The sequence below is a fragment of the Centruroides sculpturatus genome, unplaced genomic scaffold (genome assembly GCF_000671375.1).
Source record: "Centruroides sculpturatus isolate CEXI.00-Female unplaced genomic scaffold, Cexi_2.0 scaffold316, whole genome shotgun sequence".
Classification (NCBI taxonomy): Eukaryota; Metazoa; Arthropoda; class Arachnida; order Scorpiones; family Buthidae; genus Centruroides; species Centruroides sculpturatus.
This window is the reverse complement of record NW_019384641.1, coordinates 77,052-104,727: the sequence shown is the minus strand read 5'-3', so window position 1 is coordinate 104,727 and position 27,676 is coordinate 77,052. Positions and strand designations below refer to the sequence as shown.

Sequence of the window (27,676 nt, the reverse complement as noted above, 5' to 3'; positions counted from 1 at the left end):
ATAATGTATGCTCTTATGCTATGAGGTTTTAAGCTAGACTCTTACAGATGTGACCTTAAGCTGAAGCTTATAGTGTTAGACCCTAAACTGTAATCTCATTTCATGAGACTCAATGGTATAAAATCAGAGTGTGAGTTCTAAGCTAAAAAAAAAACTATAACTTAGAACTGTACACTATGATTTTATAGCGTAGAGCTCATAAAATAAGATTACAGTTTAGGGTCTTACTCTATGAGGCTGTAGCTTAGACACTTAATGTAAAATATTCTATTATTTAATTTCCTTTTTTTAATTACTTTAAAAAACTATAAAACTATATAAATACATGCTTATAAAAATTTTATAATCACGTATTTTTGAAAATCATGTTTTTGTAGTAGATTTTATGTTAGTTTATTGATTACAAATGATCGCTTTTTTTAAACGTTTTTCAAGGAATTAAAATTTAAGTAGTGAGATTGCTATTGTTTAGATTATAAATTATACATCAACGGTTCGTTAATTTACAACACAGATCCGTTTTGTATTTTTCATTTAAAAACAAAATCAAGATGCTTCTCTTATTTATAATCTTTCTAGGATATTTATTTTTAAAACACTAGCCGTGTAACACGATGTTAGCTAGCAATGACTAACAATGCACTCCTTCTACTTAAGATGTGTCACTCAATGTCGAAAATAGAAAAGATTTAATGCTGTATTTTAAACAGTTTATCTTTAAATTTTATTTCTTTGGTGTTGGATTGTTTTAGAAAAAATTAAAAATTTCTTTTCCGTTAACTTTTAACAGATAAATCGTACTGGTACGAACAAGCCAAGAGTAATTTAATGAAGAATGTTAGAGAGGAGAGGAATTACAACATTGCCAAAAATCTTATCTTGTTTATTGGAGATGGAATGGGAATAACTACCATAACTACTGCTAGGATACTAAGAGGTCAGCTACTTGGACAGAATGGCGAAGACACAGAATTAGCTTTCGACAAGTTCGAACATGTAGCATTGTCAAAGGTAAGATACACATATGTTAGATAAAAACTTACAAAACAAAACAATAACTACAGTCAAACTTCGATTTAACGTTATCGATCTTGTGCAGAGCTGGATTTAGGCCTAGTAAGCTAAACAAGTTACATCTAGCGCCTCATGTTAAGGGAGGCGTCAAAGTCTATTTGTATTGCCTATTATTATTTGGTGAAGGAAGATTGGTCTGTTCTATATTGTAGTGCAGGCCACAAGTCTAAATATGACTCTGATGGTGTACCTTAAAATTAACACTAAATATAATGTAGCACTGAACTATAGTAGCCTAACTAAAACAAGAGGAATAAGTTTAAAAGTCACCTGATCTGGTATCGTTTGAAGTACAAAATCATACATGTAGTAACATATTGATTCTAAAAAATTCTCTATTTAATAATTACGGATATTCATTGGAGTTATATCGAGGTTCGACTGTATATTAGCCTTAACGCAAAGTTTACATCAAAAACATGTATTATATATATACTAACTATTAATTTACAGACCTACAACACAGATAGCCAGGTAGGAGATTCTGGAGCTTGCGCCACAGCGTTACTCTGCGGGGTGAAAAGTCGTTTTGAAACAATTGGTTTAGATGACAATGCCATTTACGATAAATGCTTTAGTAGCTTCACTTCTCGTGTCCCTTCTCTAACAGACTGGGCTCAACAAGAAGGTAAATAACTATCAGATAAATTATTTAAATATACTTTGATTTATTTAGAACAAAATGAAACTTTAAGCAGATTTGTCAAATGCACGGTAGATTAATTTGAAGAATGCGTGCTGACAGAACATATGTTAAACATTACATTTAATAGAGTTAATAAAGTTTAATATTCTGTCAGTAGAAATGTATTCGTAAACATTTTGATAAACTTTTTAAACGTAAGTGTGGTTTTTAAGAGATTGGACTTTTTATGTTTAAGAAACATTAAAACACGTTAGCTCAAAGAAAAATTATGTGTGGAGCTATCTGTTACTTACTATTATTAGAAAATAACTTTTATATTATTAATTATTATAAAATGCAAAAAACTTGATTTTGACGGCAGAGACGAGTTTTCTAAACGTAAAATTTTCATTAAGTCTGATATCATTTAAGAATGACACGATCCCCTTTATTTCCCTACTCCCTTAACCTTTAACTATCAAAATATAATAGCATCAATGCACCATATATACAAGTTATCATGCCAAATTTTGTTTCTTAAACATGTATTTATTAAATGTTACTCACATATATATTCTCTGAATTGTGATTACATAAAGCGAAGTTTTGCCAACGTATAAGGGACTTGAATCATTTTATATTGGTAAAATTTTAGACGTCAGGAGAGTATAAATCTAACCGATTCACTCACGACTGGGAGAGTTAACAATCAACGTCACAGAGTAATAAAAGAATATGTTTTGGAATTGATCGATAAGTAAAGGAGCATTAGGAAATAAAAAGTTTTCGCTCTTAACTTAGAAAGACTTTCTTGACGAAACGAAGTTTTGAAACATAGTAAAAACTGTGCACGAAATACATCCATTTAAAAAATTTTCTTCATCAACTACATACACTTTACAATTTTGCATTTCTTTCATCTTCATACTATTTGACATCATCGTTCTCCTTATTTCTTACACGTTATTTCCCATTATCTTCGGTGACAGTTTATGCTGACAGTTTAGTAGAGAAAGAAAGGTCGATTAAGTGCAGATATCTAATAAAGATAGAAAGTTTTAGAAATTGATTAAAAGGTAACGATGCGTATAAGCATTCGTTTAGTGTCGTTTTAAGAAATAATTAGAGTTTTACAAAAAACTAAATGTTATAACTTTAATTATCATGTAAAAAACGACATTGAAAATGTTCAAAGAATTTGTATTTTATTCAATTAGAAAAATGTTAAAATACTATACAGATGAAAACATTTCATTTATGTACTAAATAATGCGATTTTTTATGATTAAGAGCTAGAATTAGACAGTAATAACCTGGAAAATAAAACTTAAATATCCATGAATTGTAAATTAGGTTCTAGATAATTAGTTATTACATTATCCTGAAGCAAACAGAAATGTTTTCAATTCCATCAACTAAATACATGATAAGTTTATTTATCTGCAATATGAGAAATATATTCATATTTAAGTGAAAGAAAATTCTACACATTACAATTTCATTGTTCTTAAATTTCACGCATTAAATATAGTTAATTCGAATGGAATTTTATTCAAATTTGAGCCAAAAGTTCCAAATAAACAAATAATTTAGATATAGATACGTAGAAAAAGAATTTATTCATGAAGTAGAAGAATTAAATATATTTTCTACTAAAATTGAGAAAATATCGTTAAAAATATTTAATTAAATTCATTTCTATTGTATTATTTCGTTCTAGTTCTTTAATATCGAACGTATAAAAACCAAGAAAAGAAAAAAAAAATCTTAATCGACACTCGTTCAATAAGCAATATTTTCGAAAATACCATTAGTTTGTGTGGAATTTACTAATAGTTAGGTGTCTATATATCAATTCTGCACTGCAATTTATCTGGATTTGAAAACGTGCATACCAAAAATTCATAATCCTTTTCATCCCGATTACTTTTCACATTCTGTTAAACTCAAACAATGGTGTTTACGAGTGTAATATTAAACTGCTAAAATGATAAATACATGTATTTCACTATTATAGGTAAAGCTACGGGTGTGGTAACGACAACACGCATTACACACGCAACACCTGCAGCTGCATACGGGCACGCAGCGAGCAGATATTGGGAGAGCGACGATAAAATGCCTGAAGATGCTAAAAGTGCTTGTAAGGATCTCGCCAGGCAACTAGTTGAAGATGAACCTGGACGAAATATAAATGTGAGTATATTACAACTCCACACCAGCTGTACTCTTATAGAGAGACAGGTCACAGAAGTATCGTGCTTTACATTACAGAAACTCTTGTTTACTTTATAGTATCCTACAGGATTATAAAATTTTTTTATTCGCTTCAGTACCTAAAAATATTTAGAACCATATACAAATGAGTCGAAAAGAATATATTTAATTACATGCTACATACATTGAGGGTGGTGAAATTTTACAATGAATTATTAGGTAATATCAATATTTACTCTCAGTTTTGTTGCTTGCAAGACAAATCTGTTAGGTTTCAATACCAGAAAAACCATTTAGGAGTTTATCTTTAAATTTCAAAATATTAAATAAAACATTGAATTTTAGAATTTAACATTGATTCATGTATTATTGATGTATTTTCTTTAAAAAAAGAAGGTATGCCAGTAAAATACAGAGGAAAAAAGGGACTAGTAGTTGTAATACAGTCTGCTTTGTTATTCTATACTTATTCCAATTTTATACGCTTAACCGTACAGATTATTTTTAAAAATAATTCTTGCCAGATTTTCTTCTTCTTTTTAAACTTCTGCTTTAGTTCTTACTTCTGTAAAAGAGTAGAATTTGTTGAAGATTATTTTTACAGCATGCATTTCATATTTATTTGTTTTTTCCTTCGAAAATATTACATTTCAGATGAATATTCGATTGTAATATTTATGTATTTAAAAAAAAATACTGGATAAATTGCCTATTGTTTTGTCTGTGTTAAATCTAAGCTATTCTTGTAATATCTTGATAAAAATATACGAGAATGATTTTGAGACGTGAAAAATTAAAGGAAACTTAATTATAGAGAAGCTATTACAAAAGAAAATGATTCAATCACCTAAATATATATTTCTTTAACAGATTTGTCATGTAAACCTGTATTACGGCTTAAATAAACAATACTTTTAAAATAAAAGTTAAACAAATTCAGTAAAACAAAAACTACGCTTTATTGGAGTGTTTTTATATTTATAACGCAGTATATGTTTATAATACTGCGAAAATACGTTTGAATTTTTTATGTTTGGGTTCTCTTTACATACACTGAAGATTAAGAAATACGAGTGTAATAGTTTATTGTAGAGTACTAGCTGAAAGTAGCTGTTCATAGCTAATAGCAGCTGTTAGTCAATGGCGCGTTATCCTATGAGTAAAAAAAGGACAATTGCCTGGGCACCGCCAACAGGGTTACTAAACCAATCTTTTATAAACTTATTAATGTAGTGAGAATATCGAAATTTAAACTTGGGCCTTATCTGGGATTGTCGGTGTGGCACAAGAGCAGGGTGGACTAGTACAGCGCAGAGGAAGAAACGAACGAGAATACCCCAAAACTTACCGAACAAAAATGTTTAAAGTCAACACTGTATATGGGGTTCCCTAATTCAAGTTTGCCTGGGGTTCTATGAATACATAACGCATCACTGCTGCTAATACAGTACTCGCTGAAGATAGTAAAGTAATAGTAACAGAGACGATGTAACAATTTGGGCTGGAAAAAAGCTTCAAAGAAAAACAATAACTGACTGGGAATATTTTCAGTGTGTATAGGTGTTTAGTTACGAATAATTCAGACAGACAGATAAATATCATAACGCTTTCGATATCAAAGAAAATATTCAATAATCTATTTGTGGACTCGATTAACAGCGAAATGATAAATGATATTGATTCATTTGACGTACAGGCTGATGAACGTATTGTATACGTTAACTATTTTTTGATAAATTTAAATATCAGATCGATCGAACTATTTATAACTGGAGTGCCTCGGGTAAGACGAAACAATTGAAGTTTTGTTGCATCTGTTTTGAGTGAACGTATTGAACTCTACTTACAAATAAAATTAAAAGTGATTTGCTTAATTAGCCATTCATTTGTACAATATTTTACATTTATAAATGTATTTTTAATCAACTTTAACTTTTAATAATGTTTTTCTATCGCTTAGTTAAATGATAAATCAAGAAAACGTTTAATTGAATAATTTAGTGAATAAACTATGGCATTAATAAAATATTTATTATTGTCTTCGATGCCATTACTTTAATTAAGAGCAAACAATGAGAATTATCTATTTACACATCAGCTATTTAAAATGAATTTAGGGATTTTCTGAATCATTTTAAAAATTAATTTAGAATATTTACAATTAAGAATTTGTAATAAAGTTAAAGTGTTAAAGTGATTTTTCAGGTGATTTTAGGAGGAGGAAGACGTCACTTCGTCCCGAAATGGGAACGAGATCCCAAAAGACCGACCGAGATGGGAAGGAGAAACGATGGACGAAATCTCATAGAAGATTGGCAAAGAGATAAAAAAGCCAGAGATCTCTCTTATCAGTATGTTTGGAGAAAGGAAGACTTCGATAATGTCGACTCTAATAAAGTTGATTATTTATTAGGTAAAGAGGAAAAAAATGACACTTTTACTCACTAGTCTTTAATAATCTTTTGTTTATATTAAACCGTTTTAATTGAGTTGACATTTTTATTAATGATAAAGTAAATAAGTAAAAGTCATAAGATATAACACAGTTTATACTTACATTTTTACTTTCTCGGATATTATGTACTGTACAGTACATAACATAGAAAAGTATTGTAATCCTGTCACACAGATTCCCTAACCTCAAAAATGCCAAAAATACGGAAATATCATTCTATGGATTTAGGTTTTTTTGTGTTTGTGTATTTATTTTGTTTAATATCTCACGATGGAGTAAAGATTAAGAAACAAAATTTGGTGTGGTTACTTATACATAAAGGGCATTGGTGCTATTAAATTTTGGTGGTTACAGGAAATGGGAGGTTGATTTCGTCATATCTCGAGTAGGGTCGAATTTAATGAAAATTTTACTCGTTATTGGCGTATACAATTTAAAAAATTACGCCTGCCTTACCTTTTTATGATAATTAATCATATAAAAGCTATTTTTAAATAACATGTTGTAACAGATGCCTTCACACACAATTTTCAGCTAGTGTCAGTGTTTTTTAAATGTAGATTTTTATCAAAATTCAATAAAAATACCCCTTTTAAGCTTTTATTATTACTTAAAGTATATATTTTAGTGTAATTAGAAATTATTGGTCTCTTAGAATTCCTGTTAGAGCGTTTGTAAAATCGAGCAAGAGCACTCGACATCATTTTAAACTGTTGAATCGTTACTTTTAATTACTTATATATGCTGTCAAGTTTTTTATATTTTAACTTAGAAGAGCAGGAATTTTTTATACAATTGATTTTTGCATACAAAATCTTAGATTATATGTATATAAACATATGCATATAAAATCTTTTAATTTTTTTTCACTTACTTCCCTTTTTTCGGACTTACAAATGGATTCAAAAACATAGAATATATAAAATAAGCACTATTTAAATTTTTAATAAATAGAATACGTGTATTTTTTAGACGTTTAAAAGTAGAGTACGTGAAAATTTTAAACACTTAAGAAACAGAATACATTTAACTTTCAACATCTAGAAGAAAAAAAAATAACGAAATCAAGCAATCATCTTTAACTTAACTTACGAACAGAATTCTAAATACGAAAATCAATGTGCTAAAATGAACAAGTTAAGGCAAAAGAAAGTTTACGAAAGTGATTAGAAAAATTTAAAGTTTCTAGAAAATTTATGAAAATTAAAATTAACCAATATAGGATATTCAAATAATAAACTATTATAATTATAGATTAATTTAATAATAGGTTATTTAAATAATACTCTCATGGCAGCAGATAAATGTTCTGAATCTCTATAATTAATACGATTTCTTTCCGAATACCTAGTAAATATTTTTCTTACTCTGTCTTTCCAGGATATGTTTATAAACTTCGAACGTTTCTGTATATAGTAAACTGAAGATAAACGTTTCTAACTGCATAAATAATTTTGAAAAACACTACCAGCTTAAAGTTAAAATTGTGTGTAATTTCAGGGCATATAATATGTTTATTTACAATAAAATATTAATTTAAAATGCTTACATCACTTTAGTGTAAAAGTCAATAAAGAAAGATGAAAATGTAATAATGTTTTCTTTGTTTTACAAAGTAGAAAAATTATCTTGTGGTTATATAATAGTATATAATATTCGGAAATTTTGTATAGAAAATTAGCAAAGTTTATTAAAATTAATATAATTATAAAGTCGTTAACTTTTTATAAGTTTAGTTTATAAAATTTATATATATTATTATTTTTTTTCCTTTAAAAGAAATGAAAATTTTAAGGCATTAATCTTTTAGTTTAGCATTCTAAAACTATAGTGCAAGATTTGTAATTATTATTATTTATTTTTATGGAGCTGTATCATGACATTGCAAAATAGCATTTACTCACTTTTATACCACATAATATTAAAATATTATTCAATTATTTATAATCCGAACTTGATTAAATTCATATAAACCTGCATTGAATTTATGTACAGTACAGTACATAAAATATATTTATCATCGTTGTAATTTATAATATAAATTTACATCAAACATAAATGAAATAGTACGTAAAATATATAACTTATATATATTTATATATCTGTATAGGTCTTTTCGAACACGGTCATCTTTCTTACGATTCGGATAGAGATACAGGACCAAATGGTGAGCCATCATTGGCAAATATGACAAGAAAAGCTATCGAAATTTTGAGAAAAAATCCTCACGGATATTTTCTGATGGTTGAAGGTAAGTATCGACAACAAAATAATGTTTATTTATCAAAAAGAGAAATTGCGAATAACGTTCATTTCAAACGTAGATTAACTGCCATAAATTATTGTAGTTACGTATTAAATCGTTTTTACAATACAGAATATTATAAAACATACGTTTATTTTTAATTACATCAATTTATAAGTTGTACTGTACATTATTATTAATTTAGAAGTATTAATTAGACTTTAGTATTTAGCAGCAACACCGAACTTGTAGACCTACAGTATTCTTCTTTGTCTGGTTAAGGTCCTTAATTATTTCCAGTATTGTCTATAAATTCTTTTAAATCAATTATTAAAATATACATGTTCTTTAATAGTCTCACTGTTAATGAGTCTATTGTACTGTACTGTTCATTTTCACTAATGACTATTGTATTATAACATGTATATAATTAATTCAAAAGGAGTTATAGACAATATTGGAGATAGTTAAGGACACTCTAACCATACGGATCTGACACTCTGTCTCTATAGATTAGGTATTACTGCTAAGAACTTACTCTGCCTATAATATGAACAACTTAATACACTAAGAAACTTGATTACTGGAAAGCAATACTGCTTTTATATTTACTATAAAAGTAATACTCTAACTCAAAACAGAAATTCTGCTTTACAAGAACTCTTTTCACTTAAAAGCTGCAATAAAATCATTTATCTAACCTATACAATTGCCAGCTATATTTAGTTATTGAATTTTTTTTCTTATCACTACTTTAGACGTTGTTCTTTACTTGAAAGGAAACTTAAAGAGTTTAAAAATTAGATACAATAGTTGAAATGGTCACTGAATGAACTTTTATCAGTTGAGGGTTTTAAAAGCTACCTTGAATAGTTGGAGCAGTAGCCTACACTAAAAACTCGGCTGAACAATGAGACCGTTGCTTACAGATAGATCAATATTGGCAAGTTTCTTGTAACGTTATTACTTTCGCTACAGTGGAATCAACGCTATTATTTTCGAATAAAATATTGTTTAAAAAAGATTAAAGAATTTGATAGTTGACAGCACCTGAAGTAGAATAAATAGCAAAATACGTTTTTAAATTATAAAACTTTAAACAATCCTATCTCTGAATTAATTTTTTTTAAATAGTCTAGTAAAAATAAAGATTAGCTATTTTAGATAATTATTTTAATAATGCAATGCTCAATTATTTAAATTAGTGAATTAATTGTTGCTCAAATTAAATGTAATTGAAAAAAAGAAAATCGATTCGTATGAAATGATTTTAAAACAGGTTATAAACATTTTTGGCTGCAATTTAAAAAAAAAAATTGTAGGCCTATAAATTCCTACTGTCGTTCGACTGTCTGTCCGGCTGTCAGACTGTCTTTCCTGAATGTCGAGACCAGATGTTGAAAACTTAGGGGCAGAAGGCCCCGATTAACTATATACGAACTTCTAATGCAAACCGGAAGTCATGTTATTTCAATTCAATTCAAATTTTTTCCCCAACAGTTAGCAAAGCAGTTAATAGATGACCGGCACAATTCTATCATTAAAGGAAAAGTATGATGTACAGGGGCAGCAAGCTACTACTAATTTGAGGTGGAGAGCGTGTATTTTAAATTAAATAAATTAAAAATATGATAAAAAATTGCAGCACGACAATGTCATAATGAATAATTGCTCGTTCGTTGAGATTATCCAAACTAAAAAGAATTTATACTACTTTAACACTAGACTATACTCTATACAGTCGAACCTGTAATAACGTCCAACTCCCGATAATGATTGTATTTAAACAGCATTCTGAAAAACCTCCGAACAATGGCTATTTTTTAATGTTTCCTCAGCAGCAGCCGTAGTTCAGAGGTTTGACTATATTACAGATATATAGATATAGACGTAGGCAAACAAACACAGAAAGAGATAGACTTACACTTGCACATAGATTATTACGAAATTTAGGCAAGTTTAGTTAATTAATCGATAAAGAATTAATATGAAATAATCCCAGTCAGAAAGTAATTTCATTTAAAATTTTAGAAGCAAAGTTTTGACGTTTTGTTACGCCAGTACGTAACGGTAAGCCTACACACGTAACGATATACATATCAGGTATACATGTAGCCATATTTATCAGTAACAGAATACTGTTCAGAAGGAAATAACGAGTGGTTTTCAGATTTTGTTGTATAAACAAGTTAAGATTTCATCTCGTTTAAATTTAAACGCGGTGACAACTGAACAAATTTCATTTTCCTAGGGTAAACTTAATACAAGAGTATTGATATAAAAACCGTGCAGAACACGGAATTATATTGAAGTTTTTCTATCTACAGAATAAATCGATTGTGGAAAGGCTGTGTAAAAAGTCAGTTTGAATGAATTTTGGATAATCTGTTTTACTTTTATTCTAAATTCTACCTTCTTCATATCAGATAATCAAGAATTAATGATGATTGACTGTTGAAACTCTTGTTAATCGTTCATTAGAAGATCGATTCTGCCAATAAATATATTTATAAAAGTACCAGTTTTATAAAGTTTATTTTTATAATGTAATTAATATAATTTATATTATTATAATTGATATAAAATTTGATATTTTTATAATTAGGTGGAAGGATCGATCATTCACATCACTTTAATAATGCTCGCAGGGCATTAACTGATACTTTAGCATTTGAATATTCTGTTGTCACTGCTCTCGAGATGACAAAACCAGAGGACACGCTAATTGTGGTCACTTCAGATCATTCGCACGTTTTCACTTTCGGTGGTTATCCCAAGAGAGGAAATCCAATTTTTGGTATGTGTTCCATTAATTACATAAGTGAACTAGCGTAAAAATTGAACATTTAAATATTTCCAAAAAATTTATATAACAGGTGTAGATGATAAAGTATCTGACGTTGACGGTATGCCATATACCACCTTGTTATATTCGAATGGACCAGGATATAATAAGAATCACCCGAATGGCAGAGAAAATATATCTGGAATTAATACGGGTAGGATGAAAAATCACTTTTAATACCTATTAATATTGCCGCCAATTGAGATATCAAGCATAAAAAATTTTAGCTAATCTCGTGGTAGCAATTGATAGTAAATATAAATTAACATTAAAAAGGATGACAACGTTATTGTTGGACTTTCCCGGTATTAATTGTTTGTTTTCATTTTTAATAATTGCTACTATTACCTTTAAGTCTTCAAATTGGTTCGGGAGATATTAAGGGGCGAGGCCATATCTTTGTCATACTTTCCCTCTTATATAACAGCTAGGAATGTAAAAGTCATCATTACTTTAGGAATTAACGTATAAGATTAGGAAGGAATTAATCTCCGAGTATTCTAATTACCTTTAAGAGAAACATAGAATCACTCTTTTACGCTTGACTCCTTACGCACGAAGTAAATGACAAAATTTTACGACGTAATTATGATAATTTTCTTGTATTCATTTATAATTTTAACAAGGATAGTTGATTAAATCCGAATATTTTAACAGGAGATAAAAATTACATACAGCAGTCGGCAGTTCCTCGTAGATGGGACACTCACGGTGGAGAAGACGTACCAGTTTACGCTCACGGACCCATGTCTCATCTATTTCGAGGGGTGTTCGAACAGACGTACATTCCGCATGCGATGGCCTACGCTGCGTGTATAGGTCCAGAGAAAGATAATTGCCAATTTAGAATGGAATCGCATACAAAACGAATCGAAGCGTGCAGACCAGCAGAACTAAGAAGCCAAGCTGGAAAAAAGTTTTCTAATTTATGGTTAATGATAATGTTATTGAGCATCGTCGTTGGTACTTGACATTGTTCGAGAAACGAATAAAGTTTCTTGGATATTAATTTATTGAAGTAATTTAAACTACATCTGAAGTTTGAAACAGTTCTCGACAGTTTGAGTGTACAAAAGAATACGAGCATGAAGTAAATTTCATAGAATGTGTATTATCAAAAGCTATTTAACTGAAGAATAAATTAGTAAAGGCTGTAACACTCGAAAAATTCGAGAGTTAAAATGCATCTGAAGGTAAGTCAACATCATATTGATGGTTGAATTATAAAGTGCTTTGATTTCAGATTCATTCCTTTAAGCTTCCAATCGATGATGGGCCAACCTTTTTGTTTTTTAATTGTAAAAATACATGAAGATAAGAGCTGTCTAACGTCCGTAAATTTTTTTGTGTGTATCTGGAAATTAGAAAATGTAAAAAAATTAAGTATAAAATAAAGAAAACAAGAAAAAAAGGTTCGTACTATATTTTTTCCTTTATTTTTCCAATAATTCACTCGAAAAATTTCAGGAAAGAAACTTTTTTACTACATTATTTAGTGTTTTTATTGAGCAAATGAATTATTATCCAATTAGATGATATAAAAATTAAATAAATGAAAAATTTTCTTTATTTCTATAATTAGAATTAATATCACATCATACAGTTTCGGATAGAGTAAACAGTAAAGAGATCTTAAAAATAAATTATGTATTAGTACTGATATTTGATACTTTTTATCAGGACATTAAATGCTGTTTGATATTATTATAGCAATAAATAACAAAATAAAGTGAAGAAATATGACAAAGAATACTTATGATACTTACAGCCAATGATACACGATGGGTAATAAATAACATCAACTCGTAAAATTGTCTCTTGGCAATAAAATTTACTGAACGCAATATAACAATGAATCAATAGCTTACTGTAACTTGATAGCCTAATCTTAAATAGGATTACATGTGGATTATATATAGATTTAATTATATTTTAATATTAGAATACTAAGTTAGGTTAAAAAAATTAATACACTAAAAAAAGAAATAGAAGTTTAACAATTAAATATCAAACTCCTTACTCAAATCCTATTAAATCCCCAGTAAATCTTTAGTAATAGAAAGCATTAAACTTTATAGCGCAAATCCTAGCAAATATAAAAAACATTAAATTCTATAGCAAAATTGTAGTAATAGAAAGCATTAAAGTCAAGTTTAAAACCTAATAAACTTAGTAAAACTAGTAATACAAAGAATTAAAGTCAGGAGCAAAACCTAATAAACCTAGTATAAATAGTAGGCTAATAAAAAGCATTAAAATTAAGCACAAGCTAATAAACCTAGTGAAGTTAGTAATAGAAAGCATTAAGATCAGGCGAAAAATCTAATAAATCTAATACAACTAATATGATGCATTATATTTAATAGCACAAACTCTAGTAACTATAGATAATATTAAACTCAAAATGATTATTACAAATCAACAATTTTACAATTACAATTTCTTCATTACAATCAATACTTTGCAATGAAGCAATTGCCCTCATTATTCTTTGCGCTTAACAGATTTTTAAATAATTATTGATTACTACAGACTACAATCTAATGTTAAGATCAGAAAAAAATGCAATTATTTCATGAAACTTTAAAAATGTTTACACAAAGGAATGCTTAAATAACATTTTATAAAAATTTTCACATGCTTATTAAATTATAAAATTCACATTTTAACTGCTCCTAATTTTNATTCATGAAGTAGAAGAATTAAATATATTTTCTACTAAAATTGAGAAAATATCGTTAAAAATATTTAATTAAATTCATTTCTATTGTATTATTTCGTTCTAGTTCTTTAATATCGAACGTATAAAAACCAAGAAAAGAAAAAAAAAATCTTAATCGACACTCGTTCAATAAGCAATATTTTCGAAAATACCATTAGTTTGTGTGGAATTTACTAATAGTTAGGTGTCTATATATCAATTCTGCACTGCAATTTATCTGGATTTGAAAACGTGCATACCAAAAATTCATAATCCTTTTCATCCCGATTACTTTTCACATTCTGTTAAACTCAAACAATGGTGTTTACGAGTGTAATATTAAACTGCTAAAATGATAAATACATGTATTTCACTATTATAGGTAAAGCTACGGGTGTGGTAACGACAACACGCATTACACACGCAACACCTGCAGCTGCATACGGGCACGCAGCGAGCAGATATTGGGAGAGCGACGATAAAATGCCTGAAGATGCTAAAAGTGCTTGTAAGGATCTCGCCAGGCAACTAGTTGAAGATGAACCTGGACGAAATATAAATGTGAGTATATTACAACTCCACACCAGCTGTACTCTTATAGAGAGACAGGTCACAGAAGTATCGTGCTTTACATTACAGAAACTCTTGTTTACTTTATAGTATCGTACAGGATTATAAAATTTTTTTATTCGCTTCAGTACCTAAAAATATTTAGAACCATATACAAATGAGTCGAAAAGAATATATTTAATTACATGCTACATACATTGAGGGTGGTGAAATTTTACAATGAATTATTAGGTAATATCAATATTTACTCTCAGTTTTGTTGCTTGCAAGACAAATCTGTTAGGTTTCAATACCAGAAAAACCATTTAGGAGTTTATCTTTAAATTTCAAAATATTAAATAAAACATTGAATTTTAGAATTTAACATTGATTCATGTATTATTGATGTATTTTCTTTAAAAAAAGAAGGTATGCCAGTAAAATACAGAGGAAAAAAGGGACTAGTAGTTGTAATACAGTCTGCTTTGTTATTCTATACTTATTCCAATTTTATACGCTTAACCGTACAGATTATTTTTAAAAATAATTCTTGCCAGATTTTCTTCTTCTTTTTAAACTTCTGCTTTAGTTCTTACTTCTGTAAAAGAGTAGAATTTGTTGAAGATTATTTTTACAGCATGCATTTCATATTTTTTTGTTTTTTCCTTCGAAAATATTACATTTCAGATGAATATTCGATTGTAATATTTATGTATTTAAAAAAAAATACTGGANATATATAACTTATATATATTTATATATCTGTATAGGTCTTTTCGAACACGGTCATCTTTCTTACGATTCGGATAGAGATACAGGACCAAATGGTGAGCCATCATTGGCAAATATGACAAGAAAAGCTATCGAAATTTTGAGAAAAAATCCTCACGGATATTTTCTGATGGTTGAAGGTAAGTATCGACAACAAAATAATGTTTATTTATCAAAAAGAGAAATTGCGAATAACGTTCATTTCAAACATAGATTAACTGCCATAAATTATTGTAGTTACGTATTAAATCGTTTTTACAATACAGAATATTATAAAACATACGTTTATTTTTAATTACATCAATTTATAAGTTGTACTGTACATTATTATTAATTTAGAAGTATTAATTAGACTTTAGTATTTAGCAGCAACACCGAACTTGTAGACCCACAGTATTCTTCTTTGTCTGGCTAAGGTCCTTAATTATTTCCAGTATTGTCTATAAATTCTTTTAAATCAATTATTAAAATATACATGTTCTTTAATAGTCTCACTGTTAATGAGTCTATTGTACTGTACTGTTCATTTTCACTAATGACTATTGTATTATAACATGTATATAATTAATTCAAAAGGAGTTATAGACAATATTGGAGATAGTTAAGGACACTCTAACCATACGGATCTGACACTCTGTCTCTATAGATTAGGTATTACTGCTAAGAACTTACTCTGCCTATAATATGAACAACTTAATACACTAAGAAACTTGATTACTGGAAAGCAATACTGCTTTTATATTTACTATAAAAGTAATACTCTAACTCAAAACAGAAATTCTGCTTTACAAGAACTCTTTTCACTTAAAAGCTGCAATAAAATCATTTATCTAACCTATACAATTGCCAGCTATATTTAGTTATTGAATTTTTTTTCTTATCACTACTTTAGACGTTGTTCTTTACTTGAAAGGAAACTTAAAGAGTTTAAAAATTAGATACAATAGTTGAAATGGTCACTGAATGAACTTTTATCAGTTGAGGGTTTTAAAAGCTACCTTGAATAGTTGGAGCAGTAGCCTACACTAAAAACTCGGCTGAACAATGAGACCGTTGCTTACAGATAGATCAATATTGGCAAGTTTCTTGTAACGTTATTACTTTCGCTACAGTGGAATCAACGCTATTATTTTCGAATAAAATATTGTTTAAAAAAGATTAAAGAATTTGATAGTTGACAGCACCTGAAGTAGAATAAATAGCAAAATACGTTTTTAAATTATAAAACTTTAAACAATCCTATCTCTGAATTAATTTTTTTTAAATAGTCTAGTAAAAATAAAGATTAGCTATTTTAGATAATTATTTTAATAATGCAATGCTCAATTATTTAAATTAGTGAATTAATTGTTGCTCAAATTAAATGTAATTGAAAAAAAGAAAATCGATTCGTATGAAATGATTTTAAAACAGGTTATAAACATTTTTGGCTGCAATTTAAAAAAAAAAATTGTAGGCCTATAAATTCCTACTGTCGTTCGACTGTCTGTCCGGCTGTCAGACTGTCTTTCCTGAATGTCGAGACCAGATGTTGAAAACTTAGGGGCAGAAGGCCCCGATTAACTATATACGAACTTCTAATGCAAACCGGAAGTCATGTTATTTCAATTCAATTCAAATTTTTTCCCCAACAGTTAGCAAAGCAGTTAATAGATGACCGGCACAATTCTATCATTAAAGGAAAAGTATGATGTACAGGGGCAGCAAGCTACTAGTAATTTGAGGTGGAGAGCGTGTATTTTAAATTAAATAAATTAAAAATATGATAAAAAATTGCAGCACGACAATGTCATAATGAATAATTGCTCGTTCGTTGAGATTATCCAAACTAAAAAGAATTTATACTACTTTAACACTAGACTATACTCTATACAGTCGAACCTGTAATAACGTCCAACTCCCGATAATGATTGTATTTAAACAGCATTCTGAAAAACCTCCGAACAATGGCTATTTTTTAATGTTTCCTCAGCAGCAGCCGTAGTTCAGAGGTTTGACTATATTACAGATATATAGATATAGACGTAGGCAAACAAACACAGAAAGAGATAGACTTACACTTGCACATAGATTATTACGAAATTTAGGCAAGTTTAGTTAATTAATCGATAAAGAATTAATATGAAATAATCCCAGTCAGAAAGTAATTTCATTTAAAATTTTAGAAGCAAAGTTTTGACGTTTTGTTACGCCAGTACGTAACGGTAAGCCTACACACGTAACGATATACATATCAGGTATACATGTAGCCATATTTATCAGTAACAGAATACTGTTCAGAAGGAAATAACGAGTGGTTTTCAGATTTTGTTGTATAAACAAGTTAAGATTTCATCTCGTTTAAATTTAAACGCGGTGACAACTGAACAAATTTCATTTTCCTAGGGTAAACTTAATACAAGAGTATTGATATAAAAACCGTGCAGAACACGGAATTATATTGAAGTTTTTCTATCTACAGAATAAATCGATTGTGGAAAGGCTGTGTAAAAAGTCAGTTTGAATGAATTTTGGATAATCTGTTTTACTTTTATTCTAAATTCTACCTTCTTCATATCAGATAATCAAGAATTAATGATGATTGACTGTTGAAACTCTTGTTAATCGTTCATTAGAAGATCGATTCTGCCAATAAATATATTTATAAAAGTACCAGTTTTATAAAGTTTATTTTTATAATGTAATTAATATAATTTATATTATTATAATTGATATAAAATTTGATATTTTTATAATTAGGTGGAAGGATCGATCATTCACATCACTTTAATAATGCTCGCAGGGCATTAACTGATACTTTAGCATTTGAATATTCTGTTGTCACTGCTCTCGAGATGACAAAACCAGAGGACACGCTAATTGTGGTCACTTCAGATCATTCGCACGTTTTCACTTTCGGTGGTTATCCCAAGAGAGGAAATCCAATTTTTGGTATGTGTTCCATTAATTACATAAGTGAACTAGCGTAAAAATTGAACATTTAAATATTTCCAAAAAATTTATATAACAGGTGTAGATGATAAAGTATCTGACGTTGACGGTATGCCATATACCACCTTGTTATATTCGAATGGACCAGGATATAATAAGAATCACCCGAATGGCAGAGAAAATATATCTGGAATTAATACGGGTAGGATGAAAAATCACTTTTAATACCTATTAATATTGCCGCCAATTGAGATATCAAGCATAAAAAATTTTAGCTAATCTCGTGGTAGCAATTGATAGTAAATATAAATTAACATTAAAAAGGATGACAACGTTATTGTTGGACTTTCCCGGTATTAATTGTTTGTTTTCATTTTTAATAATTGCTACTATTACCTTTAAGTCTTCAAATTGGTTCGGGAGATATTAAGGGGCGAGGCCATATCTTTGTCATACTTTCCCTCTTATATAACAGCTAGGAATGTAAAAGTCATCATTACTTTAGGAATTAACGTATAAGATTAGGAAGGAATTAATCTCCGAGTATTCTAATTACCTTTAAGAGAAACATAGAATCACTCTTTTACGCTTGACTCCTTACGCACGAAGTAAATGACAAAATTTTACGACGTAATTATGATAATTTTCTTGTATTCATTTATAATTTTAACAAGGATAGTTGATTAAATCCGAATATTTTAACAGGAGATAAAAATTACATACAGCAGTCGGCAGTTCCTCGTAGATGGGACACTCACGGTGGAGAAGACGTACCAGTTTACGCTCACGGACCCATGTCTCATCTATTTCGAGGGGTGTTCGAACAGACGTACATTCCGCATGCGATGGCCTACGCTGCGTGTATAGGTCCAGAGAAAGATAATTGCCAATTTAGAATGGAATCGCATACAAAACGAATCGAAGCGTGCAGACCAGCAGAACTAAGAAGCCAAGCTGGAAAAAAGTTTTCTAATTTATGGTTAATGATAATGTTATTGAGCATCGTCGTTGGTACTTGACATTGTTCGAGAAACGAATAAAGTTTCTTGGATATTAATTTATTGAAGTAATTTAAACTACATCTGAAGTTTGAAACAGTTCTCGACAGTTTGAGTGTACAAAAGAATACGAGCATGAAGTAAATTTCATAGAATGTGTATTATCAAAAGCTATTTAACTGAAGAATAAATTAGTAAAGGCTGTAACACTCGAAAAATTCGAGAGTTAAAATGCATCTGAAGGTAAGTCAACATCATATTGATGGTTGAATTATAAAGTGCTTTGATTTCAGATTCATTCCTTTAAGCTTCCAATCGATGATGGGCCAACCTTTTTGTTTTTTAATTGTAAAAATACATGAAGATAAGAGCTGTCTAACGTCCGTAAATTTTTTTGTGTGTATCTGGAAATTAGAAAATGTAAAAAAATTAAGTATAAAATAAAGAAAACAAGAAAAAAAGGTTCGTACTATATTTTTTCCTTTATTTTTCCAATAATTCACTCGAAAAATTTCAGGAAAGAAACTTTTTTACTACATTATTTAGTGTTTTTATTGAGCAAATGAATTATTATCCAATTAGATGATATAAAAATTAAATAAATGAAAAATTTTCTTTATTTCTATAATTAGAATTAATATCACATCATACAGTTTCGGATAGAGTAAACAGTAAAGAGATCTTAAAAATAAATTATGTATTAGTACTGATATTTGATACTTTTTATCAGGACATTAAATGCTGTTTGATATTATTATAGCAATAAATAACAAAATAAAGTGAAGAAATATGACAAAGAATACTTATGATACTTACAGCCAATGATACACGATGGGTAATAAATAACATCAACTCGTAAAATTGTCTCTTGGCAATAAAATTTACTGAACGCAATATAACAATGAATCAATAGCTTACTGTAACTTGATAGCCTAATCTTAAATAGGATTACATGTGGATTATATATAGATTTAATTATATTTTAATATTAGAATACTAAGTTAGGTTAAAAAAATTAATACACTAAAAAAAGAAATAGAAGTTTAACAATTAAATATCAAACTCCTTACTCAAATCCTATTAAATCCCCAGTAAATCTTTAGTAATAGAAAGCATTAAACTTTATAGCGCAAATCCTAGCAAATATAAAAAACATTAAATTCTATAGCAAAATTGTAGTAATAGAAAGCATTAAAGTCAAGTTTAAAACCTAATAAACTTAGTAAAACTAGTAATACAAAGAATTAAAGTCAGGAGCAAAACCTAATAAACCTAGTATAAATAGTAGGCTAATAAAAAGCATTAAAATTAAGCACAAGCTAATAAACCTAGTGAAGTTAGTAATAGAAAGCATTAAGATCAGGCGAAAAATCTAATAAATCTAATACAACTAATATGATGCATTATATTTAATAGCACAAACTCTAGTAACTATAGATAATATTAAACTCAAAATGATTATTACAAATCAACAATTTTACAATTACAATTTCTTCATTACAATCAATACTTTGCAATGAAGCAATTGCCCTCATTATTCTTTGCGCTTAACAGATTTTTAAATAATTATTGATTACTACAGACTACAATCTAATGTTAAGATCAGAAAAAAATGCAATTATTTCATGAAACTTTAAAAATGTTTACACAAAGGAATGCTTAAATAACATTTTATAAAAATTTTCACATGCTTATTAAATTATAAAATTCACATTTTAACTGCTCCTAATTTTATCATTAATTTTTTAAATTATTAAGATAAATAATTCCATACAAGCTCTATAAAAATTATTCTAGAATTAAAAAAATTTTTTTTAAAAATTATATTATTCATTTCAAATTAAATTTATATCATGATTTCAGAAGAATTCTTAGTAAAAATTTTCATAAAAAAATATTAAATAATAAATATTAAAAAGTAAAAAAAAGAAATTTATCTCTTTAATTTCTCAGAAAGTCACATCAACATCTATTTAAGAGATAAAATAGGAATTATAAAAAGAAATTCTTTTAAAAGAAATGTATAAAATTCTGTACAGCTTACTTTAAAAATTTATAATTTTATTTAGGTGTTTAGAAAGTAAAATAATAGAAATAAAACGACATTTTTTTTTCTAAAAATCTTCAAAGAAGAGTTTCTTAAAGAAATTACATGTTATTATTTTGAAAAAAGTAAAGTTGGAAAAACTATAAATTAAATAAAATTAAAATTCTTAATTTTTTAAAAAAAAAAATTTTTAAATCCAATAAAATTTTGTACAAAATTAAGCATTTTTAGAAAAATGAATAATTTCCTTAAAGAAATTATTAGTTTTTCTCTTCTAAAAATGCTTTATTGTGTGTAAGATTTATCTACTAATCTAATAAAAAATTACAAATTTTAATGCTGTTTCGGTTTGTATGTAAATATTTAATTAAATTTTTACAAAATAAAACAAAATAAATTTTTAAAAAAATTTATTTTGTTTTATTTTATAAAATATTTGTTTCTGTTTTAATTTTTAAAATAAAATAAGATCAGAAATAATTATTAAAACTCCAGAAAGCTTGATTACTCTTTCTAAAAATTAAATAAGTAATTGGTTTATTTGAATTTACTTTTAACGGTCAATTAAATCCTATTGGCTTAATTTTGTTTACGCGAAATTTTATTGGCTAATCGTTTATTTTTGTATCCTGTTGATTCACCTTTATCATTGTTCTAAATTTATTAAAGCTATTCAATTTTATTCCCTCAACTGTAAAAGGATACTGTGAAATTTAATATAATTTCATTCATTTAATTATTTTTCATTCGTATAAGTTTAATTGTTAAAATTTATTTAAGAATATTATATCTCAGTAAATGTATACATTTCAAAATTAAAATTTAAAAAAATTCGGAAAATTTTCGATTAAAAATAAAAATTAAACTTTCTAGGTAAACAAACATACTTAAGATTATTAAATTTTTATCATTTGATACGAAAAGCAATTAGAAATTCGATAGGGTTTAATTATATATCAGCTCTTTTTCCTCCTTTCTTTGTATATAAATATACGGAAAACATTTAAAAAATTTAATAGGAATAATTTTTTAATCAACTTGATTAAAAATTAATAAGTTGAGAGAAAGACGACAGTTACACGAACGTACTGTTTATCGATAAAGTTTAATAGTTCGCCTTCAAATTTAAATTAATTGCATTTTAAATTTGATTGATTAATTTGAATTCATTTTTAACGGTTAATTAAATTCCATTGGATAAATTCTGTTTACGTAATATATATTTTTCATTTTATTGGCTAATTGTTAATTTTTAAATTCACTTGTATTGGTCGCTTAAGTTATGATTCTTCAACACTTTTTTCCCTTCATTGGTCAGTTAATTGATTACGTATTAGTCATTCTAAGCGATGATTGGATTGTATTTTCAAATTTTTAAATTCTTATATTTTATTGGTGGAAACGTGAAATTTAAATAGAATATAGTCGTTTTTAATTAATTGTGGTATTTTTAGACAAGTTTAGACAGGTTTTAAAATGTTATTCGATTTTAATGTTCTAGAAACGTATTTTTTTACATCTAATTAACTGATCCGTAGTGTGTAAAATGGAAAAAAGTAACTGTACTTTAAAACTTTACAAGTACTCCACATTGATTTTTCGATGTTACGCCGTTTTTGTAATGTAATAAGAGGATTCCTATTTACCTTGTTTCAATTAAAAATCTTTTTAATATGTAGAAAGCAAGAGTATTTCCTGATTTTTTAAAAAGATATAACGATGCAAATTTTCTTTAAGATTTTAAAATATTTACTCGAACTTCTTGTCTTCATCTAAGATTAATCAAAGTTAAACAAGAAAAAAGCGGATCTAAAAGCTTTTAAAAGCACTTTAAAGCACGGAAAATTAAATAGTACATTTTATTTATTAAAATTGAATTATTTCCAAAAATATTTTGAATTTTGTTCCTTAATAAATAATGTAAACACTTAAATAATACTTTTTTACCTCTGGTTTAAAGTAACGTTTAAGATAGATAATTCTTTTAAAAATGGACCAGATAAATTGATAATACAGGAATTTTTTTTATAGTTGATTTATTCTTAGTGCTATTGCTGTTTCTTTTCTGTTTTAATTACGGTTATTTGTCTTCGTTGGATAGAACAAAGATCTGCAAATAGGTTTACTGTCTCCGGGCATCATCATCATCGTTGTTGTTAAGCTAATACCTCTTGTAAGATATCTTGTAGTCGTTACGGTTTGTCTGTAGTAACTTATATCCACTGAACTATAACTTCCAAGAGCTTAACAGTTTGTTAGTAACAGGATATTTCTTCATAATTACTTAATTTGTTCATAATAACTGTAAACAACAATCCTGAAAGACTGCAAGAAAATTAATAGTTCCATATATTGGAATTTTCTCATGGAATTTTCTGTGTAAAAATAATAAAACTAATTATGTATATTTCTGTAATTAATCTTCTTCCAATTGTTATTAATTAAGATAACCTCATTAATAGCCAATTTAAGATCTTTATTATATAATGCTCCTCCACGGTTAACTGACTTTTGGATCGCCATGTAAATCACCACATAATTGTTGATTCTTTTGTATATTGTGATAATTTGATATATTATATATTTATAAACTTTCTAATTTAATCAGACCTGCAATAACGGCCAACTCTAAACGACGGACATATTTTTAGGAACAATTCTCTTTGAAATGCTTACAAAATAACCATTTTTAATGTTCCCGTCGATGGCCATTGTTTAGAGGTTTGATTGTGTTTTCGTAGGACCGTCGTTATTATGTGGTTGTTAAACCTGAATAGAGTTAATGAATACGTGTTTCATAACACTACAGAACATTTCACTATGTTTGAATATCTGCATGATTTTCCGTCGTTATCACCTAAAAGTCAAAAGTGATAAACACATAAACAAAACTCTAGAAACTCTATGAGGCCTGCTCGTTGTAAGAAGCAAACCCACATACAGTACAGTGGTTATATACGGAGGAGTTATATAATAGAAAGATCAGCTTACTTAATGCTGTACTGTACAAGAATAGATTTATTCGGTAGGACACTATATCGAGGTTTAAATACGCACCCATCCACATATACTGTACTCATATACACTCACACACACTCATTCAATACGCTCACACTTACTTACACACTCTCACACTCGCACATACTCACACTCACTAATAAACACTCGCACACCCCATTCGTGCACAGTCACACTAATTCTGGAATTATTGCCAGAGTTAGTGTGACTGTATTTTTTAGGTAAAATTCTTTCTTTTTACAATATATAATTACAGCAGAATATTTTAATTTTTTGTTAAATTTTACAAAATAAAAAACAGCAGTTTAGAGAAATAAAAAGTAAAATAAATTTCATTGAAAGGTATGTGATGAGCTACGTTTTAATCAAGTAATTCAAATTTCTCAATGTTAAATCCTTTTTATAAACATAAAAAAAAGAGGAAAAGTTTATTCGGAAAATAAACTTAATTTTTATTCAATTAAGCTCAATTTTTTTTATTAATGTTTACGAGTCGTTTTACAGATCATTAAATTATTTTTTTTTGTTTCCTGTTTGGAAATAAGTATAAAAAAATACTCAAAGGTTTTGTAGAAAAACTGATTACAATTTTTTAAAAAATAATTACTTTTAAATATTTACAATGCAGTTTCTGCTTAACTATCAAGGGAAAATTGTAATTAATTTTGATGGATAAACTTTAATACGTTCTACATCCCTTACTTTATTATCAATTAACCAATTTAGTTTTTATTTAGTAATCTAATTATATATTTTTTATTTTTTAGATGTTTTTTACGTGTTTTATTACACAATTTTCTGAATATTTCTTGCTTTCTCGTTTTAGTTTTTCACCAAATTTATGTATTTTTAATCGTTTCAAATGCAGATTTATGCCAGAACATCAAAGTGAGTAGTACCATAAAGTTCAACTAATTAACAAAATAACATTTATAAATAATTATTAATTTAATTACGTAATATTATGCTATTATGTAAAGCTATTTTTAAACGTTTTTAATTAACTACCATTCTACCTCTTTGTAACACCTTCCGTAACACTGTCGCATATACTCGACTCCAAAATTACGTAAGGCATATTTTCGATCGATCCCCTTAAGGAATAATACACAGCTTGGGGTAACGAATGTCATATTATTTTATTAAGTACACGTAAATTCTAATGAACGTGCAGTGAGATAAACAGTATGGTTTGTTATGCAACATTTCAGAAACAAAAATGAATCATTCTGTTACCCAGGAGTTGAAAGCTTAGCATTACATAACGTTTTTTTGTAAGCATTTCCATCTTTTATAACGCATCGTAAAGATTACTCTCATACCCACAAACCTATATCTAAGTTACGTAATTTATGAACACCCCGTGCAAAATCAATTCTACGATTCATGTACTATTTTACATGTTATAAGATTGTCCTTTTAGGAAAAAATGCAGCTCTGAATGAGACGTTCGGAACTTTATCAGAGTTGTTCTGTACATCATGCCCATACAAGTAAAAATTGAATAGAAGTTTGTTATAATTTGGCCCGTTAAGCCCGAAATTTACCTGTCTGGCAATGTTTAAGATCCATAAAGTGGAGAAAAATTTAGTATTTTTGCAGTGTTATCTCATAAAGTAAACTCTATTTAATGTTGACTTGGGTTATTGTTGCAAATCTTAATATCATCAGCATACTTTAGAGGGCATGAGTACTAAAACGTAAACTTATATAACGTATGGAAAAACTTAGAATAGAGAATTGAGGAATATTCTTGACTGGAGAAAGAGTATAAATCGTTTTTAACTTTACAGTATAAGTTCTGAGTAGGTAAAAATTATTCAGCCCAGCTGTTAGAGTCTATACACTATCATATATCATCTTAGAAGGTTATATTTATACAGCTTATAACTTTGTTTTAAAAAAGTTACAATATAATCTGTTTTATATTGCTCGAAAGTTTTAACACTTGGAGATTATAGACTTAAATTATTAATCTATATAATATATAAGAGTCTGTATACTGTGAATAAAAGTTGTACTAATAATACACTCTTACTTATAATACTGTATAATACTTTGCTCTATCAGTAAACTGTAGTGTGTCTGAAAACCTTTTTAAGTTCCTTTAAGTAAGATTAAGTAAGTATAAAAAGTTATTTTAATTATACTTAATATGTATTTCTGCATCTCTTACCAAAATAATAGGCGCAGATAAAACAAAGATAAAGTTTTAGCAAGGTTATAACACAGAATCTTACTTAAATTTATAATATGATGCCACATATTCGAACGATCATTGATTACAAAAAACTACTCTTCATTATTAAATGAAGAGCAGTTACTTGTACTCTGAAAAAAAGGGAAAACATTACAAAAAGTATTTAATACAAAGGATCGATGGCATTCTTCTTCTATACAATCCACAAAGAGTAACACATCGTTTTCTATGGCATAATATGGCATTTCTATGGCATGATTTTAAAAGTATAAAAATTTAAACGATGTTCATATATTTTAAACAGCTTCAGTGAATTATATATATAAAAATATGAAATAAACCTTTCATAAACTGTTGGAAAAAAATGAAACATTCCATTTTGATATTGTTTTTCTTTTCTTTGTCTCTCTGGTTGAATCTGTTAAAAAAAATTGGGAGGAAAGAAAAACGTAGACGTAATGCGAGATATTAATATTTTAGAAATATAATTCATTCTGTTTTCAATTTTAATAAAAAGTTTGAAAGATATTTTTGTGTTGAAGGAGCGTTTATTCTTGAAATTTCATTCCTGTATTTTCACTAGCAGATATGCGAAAAATAATAGAAACAAAAGTCATAAAAACATATTTTACCCTTCCAATTGTTATTTTTATCGAGAAGTATCAAGAGGGAGGAGTGGTAGCCTATATTCTCCGCAAGTTGCTATAGAATAAGTGTGACAAATTTGGTGCAGATCGGTCAATGCGGCTGGGAGTTAACAGGGAATAAAATCAAGAAGTAGTTTAAAGATATTTTCCTCAGGGTCCTAGAGAATAGGTATGAAAAACTTGGTCACAAGATTTAGAAATGCATTAAGAACAGATAGACAGACAGGCATTGTGTTTTATATACCGGTAGCCTATATAGATTGTTATATTTGATTGAATATCGTTCAAAATCAAAAGATACTACTACACTACATTTTCGTACGAGGCACAATGCATAACCTCATTACGCCATC

The 27,676-nt window shown here is 28.0% G+C and overlaps 2 protein-coding genes across 4 annotated transcripts in view; both read left to right on the top strand.

Moving 5' to 3' along the window:
• Positions 1 to 777: 777 nt before the first annotated feature.
• On the top strand, positions 778 to 12,860 carry LOC111625994 (alkaline phosphatase-like). 3 transcript variants are annotated; one of them, XR_002756819.1, is made up of 9 exons: positions 778 to 1,011; positions 1,528 to 1,702; positions 3,717 to 3,895; positions 6,122 to 6,329; positions 8,482 to 8,622; positions 11,222 to 11,413; positions 11,493 to 11,615; positions 12,119 to 12,654; positions 12,720 to 12,860. XR_002756819.1 is itself a non-coding variant. In XM_023369264.1 (8 exons), the coding sequence occupies exons 1-8, from the start codon at positions 829 to 831 to the stop codon at positions 12,430 to 12,432; spliced, it is 1,515 nt and encodes a 504-aa protein (XP_023225032.1). In that variant the 5' UTR covers positions 778 to 828; the 3' UTR covers positions 12,433 to 12,860. The 3 variants fall into 3 exon arrangements, 1 of the variants encoding a protein (XP_023225032.1); XR_002756818.1 differs by having other exon boundaries at positions 12,705 to 12,860; XM_023369264.1 differs by having other exon boundaries at positions 12,119 to 12,860.
• A 382-nt stretch (positions 12,861 to 13,242) lies between these two features.
• The window catches only part of LOC111626020 (alkaline phosphatase, tissue-nonspecific isozyme-like), a 26,562-nt gene continuing 12,128 nt past the window's right edge, over positions 13,243 to 27,676 (top strand). The window contains exons 1-8 of the mRNA XM_023369296.1: positions 13,243 to 13,246; positions 14,545 to 14,670; positions 15,482 to 15,622; positions 18,222 to 18,413; positions 18,493 to 18,615; positions 19,119 to 19,654; positions 19,705 to 19,873; positions 25,303 to 25,364. Of these exons, the coding sequence (XP_023225064.1) occupies positions 13,243 to 13,246; positions 14,545 to 14,670; positions 15,482 to 15,622; positions 18,222 to 18,413; positions 18,493 to 18,615; positions 19,119 to 19,432 (900 nt within the window). The 3' untranslated portion in view covers positions 19,433 to 19,654; positions 19,705 to 19,873; positions 25,303 to 25,364. The remainder of the gene's footprint in view (positions 13,247 to 14,544; positions 14,671 to 15,481; positions 15,623 to 18,221; positions 18,414 to 18,492; positions 18,616 to 19,118; positions 19,655 to 19,704; positions 19,874 to 25,302; positions 25,365 to 27,676) is intronic.